Source organism: Cynara cardunculus, assembly GCF_001531365.2.
Source record: "Cynara cardunculus var. scolymus isolate 2C chromosome LG 15, CcrdV1, whole genome shotgun sequence".
Lineage (NCBI taxonomy): Eukaryota > Viridiplantae > Streptophyta > Magnoliopsida > Asterales > Asteraceae > Cynara > Cynara cardunculus.
The window spans coordinates 1694860-1703801 of NC_037542.1; the positions used below are offsets into that span (position 1 = coordinate 1694860).

The 8942-nt window shown below is 35.0% G+C and overlaps 1 protein-coding gene across 1 annotated transcript; it reads left to right on the forward strand.

Moving 5' to 3' along the window:
• The first annotated feature begins 419 nt into the window (after positions 1–419).
• On the forward strand, positions 420–1807 carry LOC112527741 (probable CCR4-associated factor 1 homolog 7). The gene is made up of 2 exons (XM_025138524.1): positions 420–619; positions 736–1807. The coding sequence occupies exon 2, from the start codon at positions 774–776 to the stop codon at positions 1605–1607; it is 834 nt and encodes a 277-aa protein (XP_024994292.1). The 5' UTR covers positions 420–619; positions 736–773; the 3' UTR covers positions 1608–1807.
• The last annotated feature ends 7135 nt before the right edge of the window (positions 1808–8942 follow it).

The window sequence follows — 8942 nt, forward strand, 5'->3', positions numbered from 1 at the left end:
CCAAGAGCAAAGAATCAAGAGATCGAGACCGAGAGTTTTAAAGCAATTGAATGAGAGATGAATGAATGACTCATGATGAATATTATTTTGAATCTCACCTTGGGGGATAGGGAGAAGACATAGAGGTATGAGAGGGCGAAGACATGAGTGAAATGTATCAAAAATATCTCGGAAACATAAGAAGAAAAAGTAATAATGTGCATTAGTAACTTGTACTATATGTTATTTTAATTGTATATTAATAGATTTTAAGACTAAATGCATAAAGTAATAGCAATTAATACATTATGAATTGTGTTTAAGACTTTGTATATAAATATATAATACTTTATGCATTAAAAATTGTTTTTAAGACTTCCGACAAATTTAATTTATAATGTAGCATAAATAAGCTAAAAAACGACACCGTTATTGGTTTCACCGCTGAACGTTGATCACTTTTTTCCCTTCTCTCGGCCTGCCTCTCTGGTTGATTTTTAGGAGCCTCCCCACCCTCCTCTTCACATTTCTCTCTCCTCTCTATCTCAACTACCTGGAGGACTGGGAAAGGAAGGCTCTACTTCTTCTTCAAGATCTGTTCTACAACCACCCATCATCAGATCTCACCATATTCCAAAAGGTTACATCTTCTAAGACCCACACACTCCCTTAGATCTCTTCAAATCCCTTGCTTCTTCTTTCTGGGTTTCGTTTAAAGATTCGTTTTTTTGTGTTTTTTTCTTTGGATTGTTGCAGATCTGGTCGAGAAAACCCCATTCAGGAAAGAAAGTTATATGTTTAATATGTCTGTTGTGTTGCCTAAAACTGACTCTGTTCAAATTAGGGAGGTCTGGAATGATAATCTCGAACAAGAGTTTGCTTTGATTCGAGAAATTGTTGATGATTACCCTTATATTGCAATGGATACTGAATTCCCTGGTGTTGTTCTTCGCCCGTTGACCCAATTCAAGAATATCAACGACTATAACTATCTCACTTTGAAGGACAATGTTGATATGTTGAAATTGATTCAATTAGGTCTCACTTTCTCTGATGAAAACGGGAATCTGCCAACTTGTGGGACAGATAAGACCTGCATTTGGCAATTCAATTTCAGGGAATTCAATGTGAATCAAGACATCTTTGCAAATGATTCAATTGAGATGTTGAGACAATGTGGTATTGATTTCCAGAAGAACAGCGAGATGGGTATAGATGCAAATCGATTTGGGGAACTCTTGATGTCATCTGGGATTGTTCTAAATGACAATATCTGTTGGGTTACTTTCCATAGTGGCTATGATTTCGGGTACTTGCTTAAGTTACTGACTCGAAAACCATTGCCCGAATCCCAGACGGGCTTCTTTGATTTGATCAAGATTTATTTCCCAATAGTTTATGATATCAAACATCTAATGAGGTTTTGTAATCATCTCCATGGTGGTTTGAATAAGCTTGCGGAGATCTTGGAAGTAGAAAGGATCGGTGTTTGTCATCAGGCTGGTTCCGATAGCTTGCTTACTTCTCATGCTTTTAAGAAACTTAAAGAAAGCTACTTTAATGGTTCGACTGAGAAGTATGCTGGTGTTTTATATGGTCTAGGTGTTGAAAATGGAGTTGAAAAATAACTAGGAAATGAAGTTGATTTATGATGTTTGTTTGGTTTTAGTGTTTCATTTCCTTATTTTGTACACAAATTGGCAAAAGATTTGCTTTCCTTAGGTTTCCTTTCAAGATTATGTATCCATAACCCTAAAGGGTATTATTGTAGTTTGAGTACTGTAAATTATTACAGTTAGTGTCTCAATAACAAATACTTCTTCATCTAGATTTTATTTTGGATATCAGAGTGATTATGGTTTTATTCTGTGTTTTTGGTTTCAATTCTCTTCATGTGAAACAGCTTCAGAATCCATGGAGTTTAGCAATGAAGAGTGATCAAGAAGCAGGTTTCCTTGAGGTAAAACCACTAAATTTGCTTTTATTGCGCCAGTTATTGTGGTTTTTATGGGATTCTTGATCCTTTATACTTGCATATCTAGTGTTAGATGTTATATGAGTAAATTCTTTTTCGGTTTTTTCGGCTAAGGCTTTCTGGGGATGCCGTGATGATATGGTATTTGGACGCTTTTCATCATCATTTTCATCGTGTACCCCTGTATCCATGATCAAGCGGTTCATGGAAACAGTTCGTGTTAGCACTGAGATGCACAAGGCTTGGGCTTTTTTCTAGTCTAGCCCAAGCCTTCCATACCCGGTTCAGGTGAGCAAAAAAAAGACTGGCTTGCTTGAACCGGACATGGGTCCAAAGCTATTTTGTGCGTCTCGAATTAGGAGTAGGATTGATAGGGAGGAGGATGGTACCGGCTCTAGTGTGGGAATTAGAGGACATGAAGTTTCTTTTCTTTGACGACAATCTTCAAGTTTCAATACCAGTTGATGAAGTTAGTTTCGTTTAGTATACTATATTATAAAGCATTTGGAAACAAAATAAAGTTGGTGTAAACAACTTAGGGGCTGTTTGGCAATTGCTGAATGGTTTGTAGAATGATTAAGTGGTCAGAATGATTAAGAGGCTATCATGATATAGTGCAAAACGGAAGATAATTGTTTGGTAATTGTGTACAATGAAATCAGGGCTCTTAATGGTTAAGGGATATCCATGATACAAAATCATTCAGAGAGTTTTAGAACCATTAAGAGGCAGACTTTTTTTTTGCCAAACAAGATTCACCTCTTAATAGAACTATTAAGGTAAACAAACAACCCCTAAGTATTATCTTTTTATTTATGCATTGTAGGGAAATGTAAATTTACGGAATGTTTCGGCGTAAAGCTTAACACATACCGTCATATATCTTAACATGTTTATTAGTTGGTAGAGTTTTAAGAAGTCGTAAGTGGTTGCAATAAGCCAATAATAAGGGTCCGTTTGGTTTGCTAGAATAGAATAGATTTTGCGGGATTTGGATCTCAAATCCTTTTTAATCCTGTGCGTGGTTTGCAGGATTGTTCGCATTTGAAATTCTAAGATTCATTTGAAATCCCTTATTTGATGGATTTGGAAATTCTTAGGAGAGTGTTGGTATTTCAAATCCCAATTGGGGCAGGTTTCATAAAAAGTACATGGCTTCTTTAATGTGTATACATGGAGATCTCTGGCACAAAAATATGGCTTTTTCTCACGGATTATGCGAACATGAAAAAGTCAACTTTCGTTTACTCCTGTCATAAAATCGCCATTGATTGTTTAAAAGAAAATGAAAAAAATTCGGTTTACTTTTCTGGCAGAAAGATAAATTTACTTATTTATTTGTTAATTAAAAGTAATTAATTTTAATTAATTAAAAATACCGGTGAAACTTAATTAATTATTTTTTTGATTAAAATCCATCGATAATTCGTCGGTAATTGTAATCAATAAAAATTAATTAATTATTTTGTTAATTTAACATGATTTTTGGTATTACCGGCGGATTACCGAGACACCCTCATCCGCGGTTGATATAAAAAAATATTTCGTTACTAAAACAAAACAAACATGATTTTTGTATTACCAGCGTATGGGGGTCGCTGGGGTATTTGCCAGTAATACCAAAATCATGTTTTATTATTGTTTTTTTAATAATAAAACATTTTTTGGGATTGTTGGCGGATGTGGATATCCGTTGGTAATACCAAAATCATGTTTTTTTAATGAACGTTTTTCCGACATATCCCTCAGTAGTCCATCGGAAATTATATTTCTATAATTTTTTTTGCAAATCCCCATTCATCGGTGATTAAATGTACAGTTTTTCGAAAATCGATAACAAAAAGGTAATTTACCAATAAAACGAAATTCTTTATAAACAAGCAACTAATTACAAAAAAGAAAATTTAAATCTAAATCAAAATTCAAATTCAAATCCAACAAAACAAACATGATTTATAAAGAAATAAAATTCAAGTTCATTCTAAATCCTACAAATTAAACACATAAAAGGACTCCAAATTAATTTCAATTTAAATCCCTCAAAAACAATCTTGCAAACCAAACGGGCTCTAAGTTATAAGCTTGGATTTTAAGAGATTACGTGTTAATAAGCAACATCTCAGGTGGCGTTTGGTTCGCAAAATGTTTTTGGATGGAATGAAATCTGTTAAAGGAAATTTGACTTTGAAGGAATTGGAATGGAATGTTGTCAGGTTTGACCACTTGTTTGGTTGACAAACATTGGAATGGAATCTGTTAAGGAATTGCAATCTGTCTGTTTGGTTCACAGAATATAGCTATAGAATTGGAATAAAATACTGGTAAATGACCAAAATGTCCTTTTTGAAAATTTTAATTTTTTTAAAACTAAAATACTTAAATAAAATAATTATTTAATATGTAAAACAATATAAAATACACAACCCAAATATAATCATAAGCCAAACGACATTACTAAATCGAAGGTGGTCGGCGGTGGTTCAAATCGGTGGTGGTCCGTGGTGGTTCAGATGGCGATGGTCGACAGTGGTTCAGATCGATGGTGGTCCATGGTAGTTCATATGGCGGTTATCGGCAGTGGATCAGATTGATGGTGAATCAGATCAGTGATGGCTCCGATCAGCAGTGTCCAATGGTGGTTTAGATTGGTAGTGGTCGGCGGTGGTTCAGATCAGCGGTGGTTTAGATCGGTAGTTTAAATCGGTGGTAGTCGGTGGTGGTGGTCGGCGGTGATTGAGATCGGTGGTAGTCGGTGGTGGTGGTCGGCGGTGGTTCAGATCGGTGGTAGTGGTCGGTGATGGTTCAGATCGGTGGTATTCGGCGGTGGTTCAGATCGATGGTAGTCGGTGGTGGTGGTCGGCAGTGGTTTAGATCGGTGGTAGTGGTCGGCGGTGGTTCAGATCGGTGGTAGTCGGTGGTGGTGGTCGGCGGTGCTTCAGATCGGTGGTATTCGGTGATGGTTCAGATCGATGGTAGTCGGTGGTGGTGGTCGGTGGTGGTTCAGATCGGTGGTGGTGGTCGACGGTGGTTCTGATCGGTGGTAGTCGGTGGTGGTGGTAGGCGGTGGTTCAGATCAGTGGTAGTCGGTGGTTCATATCGGTGGTAGTCGATGGCGGTGGTCAGCGGTGGTTCATATCAATAGTGATCGGAGGTGGTCGACAATGATTATATTGAGTTTTATGATATTAGAGTATATTAGGTTAAGGACATATTTGGTATAATGAAGATAGATATTCCATTCCATCAAAATACCATGTAGTTGCTAAGGAATGTTAAATTCCTTTATTTGTGGAATTTGTAGGATTTTGAAGATTCTTTTTCGTGAAAAAGAATGAACCAAACGAGAGAATGGAATTTGGTCAATGGAATTCAACATTCCAATTCCATCAGATTCCTCCAGAATCTGCGAACCAAACGCCACCTAATTCTTAATAATTTGTTCTTAATAGTTTTTATCAAATGTTTTATAATATAATAATTATTAGTTAGGACTTGTTTATGCAATCTTTTAAATTTAAGCTCTTTTTAAGTAACTTTTAAATTCAAGCATAAAAGCTTAATTGTTGCATATGTATAAGTTCTTAAACTTTCATGTTTAAACTCTCTAAAACTATAGTAAATTACGGATATGATCAATGTGGTTTACACTCACAGTATTTTTAAAATCAAAATAAATACAGATGTATAACTCATGGTTGACATTTTCACACCCATTGAATCATTTTCTCTAATGAAATTAAAAAGATTCCAATAACCCATTTAAATTCGAGGGTATTTGTTTTGTTAATATTGTCTTTATCTTTTATTTGTTAGATATCTTTTTATATTTTTTTTTACTATTTGTTTATTATTTTCCTTTTTTATCATACCAACACCTCACCATCTTTGGGGGTGTTTGGGATTGCTTATTTGAAACAACTTATACTTTTTTACAAAAGTCTTTATAAACTTATTATAAGTTAGGATGGTTTAACTTTTTCAAAAGCTCCTTATTATCGGTTTGGCACCGGTATAAGCTGTTTATCCAAACACTCGAAAGTGCTTGTTATCGATGTCACACCGAAATAAGTCAATAAGTTGTTTTTATAAGCGATACCAAACACCCCTTCATCACCTCCACAGAGGTTCTTCACCATCATCGCTTTCAATCTCAACTACACAAAAACCAAACATCTCCAGGGACCAAATGTTGTTTCAGTTTCAGTTCTTCACCCTCACCGATTTCAGTTCTTCACCATCTCTGATTTCGGTTTCAGCTACACAGGGACCAAATCAAATCATTGTTGCTCTACATCCATCTCTATTCGATTTTGTTTATAGCTTTGAATTTGGGTTTTGATTTCATCCCCAATTTTCAGTTTAAATCTTGTTTCGAATTCATTTCTAGGTCTTGACATAAGTTTAGATGTTGGGTTTGAATCTTGTTTCATTTTTGGTTCAAGTTCTGAATCTGATTTCTGTTCTAGTTGTGAATCTGGGGTTTGATTTTGGTTCTGGTATTGAACCTGAGTTTTGATTTCAGTTCTAGTTGTGAATATGGGTTTCGATTTCAGTTCTAGTTTTGAATCTGGGTTTCAATTTCGGTTCTAGTTTTGAATTTGGGTTTCAATGTCGGTTCAAGTTCTGAATATGTGTTTCATTTTATTCCCGATTTTAACATGGTTTCGATTTCGATTCTGGTTTTGAACCAGAGTTTCGATTTTAACCTGGATCTTTTTGTTTGAATATGATTTAGGGTTTGTTCTTTGTAGTTGATTTAAGTTTTTGATTCAGATACAAACCTTTTAAATGAATTTGAGCAAAATTGTTATTGAATGATCTTTGGTGTTCTTAGAGGCTGTTTGGGATTGCTTATAAAAATAACTTATTGATTTATTCCGGTGTGGTACCGGTAATAAGCACTTTTGAGTGTTTGGATAAACAACTTATACCGGTGCCAAACCGGTAATAAGGAGTTTTTGAAGAAGTTAAACCTTTCTGACTTATAATAAATTAATAAGTGATTTTGTATAAAAATATAAGTTGTTTCAAATAAGCAATCCCAAACACCTCCTTAAGCTTTTTAGAATTCTTGATATCCTTGTTCCTTCATATGAAAATGAGGAAAATATACAAAATTAAAGGAAGTGGTAGAAGGAAAAATTTGCCCTCTCACATGTGGGGCACGTGTTGTATTTAACGAAGGATTCAAGGATGGCGTTAGTGAGAGAAAGGGACTTAATGAATGCAAAAATGTTAATCAGGAGTCTCATATCTATATTTATTTTGATTTTGAGACCGCTATAGGTAGAAAGTATGAACCATAGCCAATAGGGACCAAATCCATAATTTACTCCTAACACTAACTTAAAGATTATGATAAACAACTTCAAATACATAATAAAAAGGGTGGACGACCACTCTCTAAGATGCACATATCGCATCGGTCCCATGGTCATTTGGGAAAGGGAAAGGTAAATTAATGCATACATTTCATTGACAGATGAGCGGTGCCCACTGCCCATGTTTAAATTATGGACCTCACTTATATAGATTACATCCACATGATAAGCTTTGAGTTTTACTAATACGGTAAAATGTTTAACCGTTGAAATAAAAATAATCAAGTTATTATCTTAAATCTCAAAATGTTTAAATAATAATAAAAATTTGAATTAAAATAGTTATACGAAAAGAGAATTTTATAATATTCAATTGAGTAAACTATAAATTTAGTCTATGTGGTTTGGTGATTAATGAGGTCGCTACATTTTCAAGATTATAAATTGACTATCACGGTTTGTAAAAGCGTTCTGATTTGGTCCCTGTCTTTAATGGTTGTTAAAATATCTGTTAAGAAAGGGGTATTTTAGTCTTTTCAATTTTTTTGTATCAATTTTTATTAAAAATCAAAAACCATTTTATATGGTCCATTAAAATTGTGCCACGTGCCCCACTCATTGCTTTCCAATAACCACCTAGTTCCCTCACCTCCTTGTTTCCATCTAGAGTAAAGTTGTCGATAAAGCTCTGATCATTATCTCCAGGCAAAGTTTCAGTTATAGTGTCCGACCCTAAAATCTTAAAATCCTAAATCTAAACCTGAATTCCAACATCAAAACATATTCAAAATTAAAAACCAAAACCAAAGTTAAAAATCAAAACCAAAATGAAGGGACCGAAAACACAATAACAAGGCTAAGTTTTGCATCTGTTTTGCTTCTGCATCTACAACATAAACACCAAAAACCATCCATAAAATGGAGGGGAAGGGTAAGAGGAGGGTGATGGTAGTGGTCATCGGAGATGGCCTGTTGCCAGAAGTAAGTGAGGTCACCCGATATGGCCTATTGTCGGGATTGAGGGAGGTCGCAAGAGATGGCCTGTTGTCAGCGATTTTTATATAAGGGAAACATATGGTTGTGGTCCTTCTTTATTCGATAAATATGATATTTGTATATAATATATACAAAGAAAGTTTCAAATACAAACCATGTAGTTGTTACAAACTTTTCAAACTAATCTCAACCATACGTGTAGATAATCAACGTTATGGATTTAATTGGTTCGTACATTTACTCTCAACCGCATTTGATAACCGCCTCTAAATTTTGTACATTTCGCTGTTTGAAGCTACTAATCCATCCAAAGAAGATCTTCCTACAGACTGAACATATCTCTACAAAGTTTGTCTCTACATGAACAGTGTTGTATGCACGCTGTGTACGATGAAAATGAGATATCAACAGTGGTCAAGTCAACCTCTGCCTTCTTATCCTCAGATGACAAGTATCCCCATGCATTTAATGCTGAAGGTAATATAAAAGGCAGTATGCATCTCCCATGCAGAGTGACTTCCTTTGAAAGATTTCTAAATGCATTCTTAAGTCAATCGACTATCCTCTTCTGCTACTCCCTAGTTTCCTGTGTGTGAAGAAAATTTTAGTGATCTTTATTTCCTTACAAGTACTCTCTGTGTTGTTCTTGTAAGTTCTTCTCTTTGTGAGAT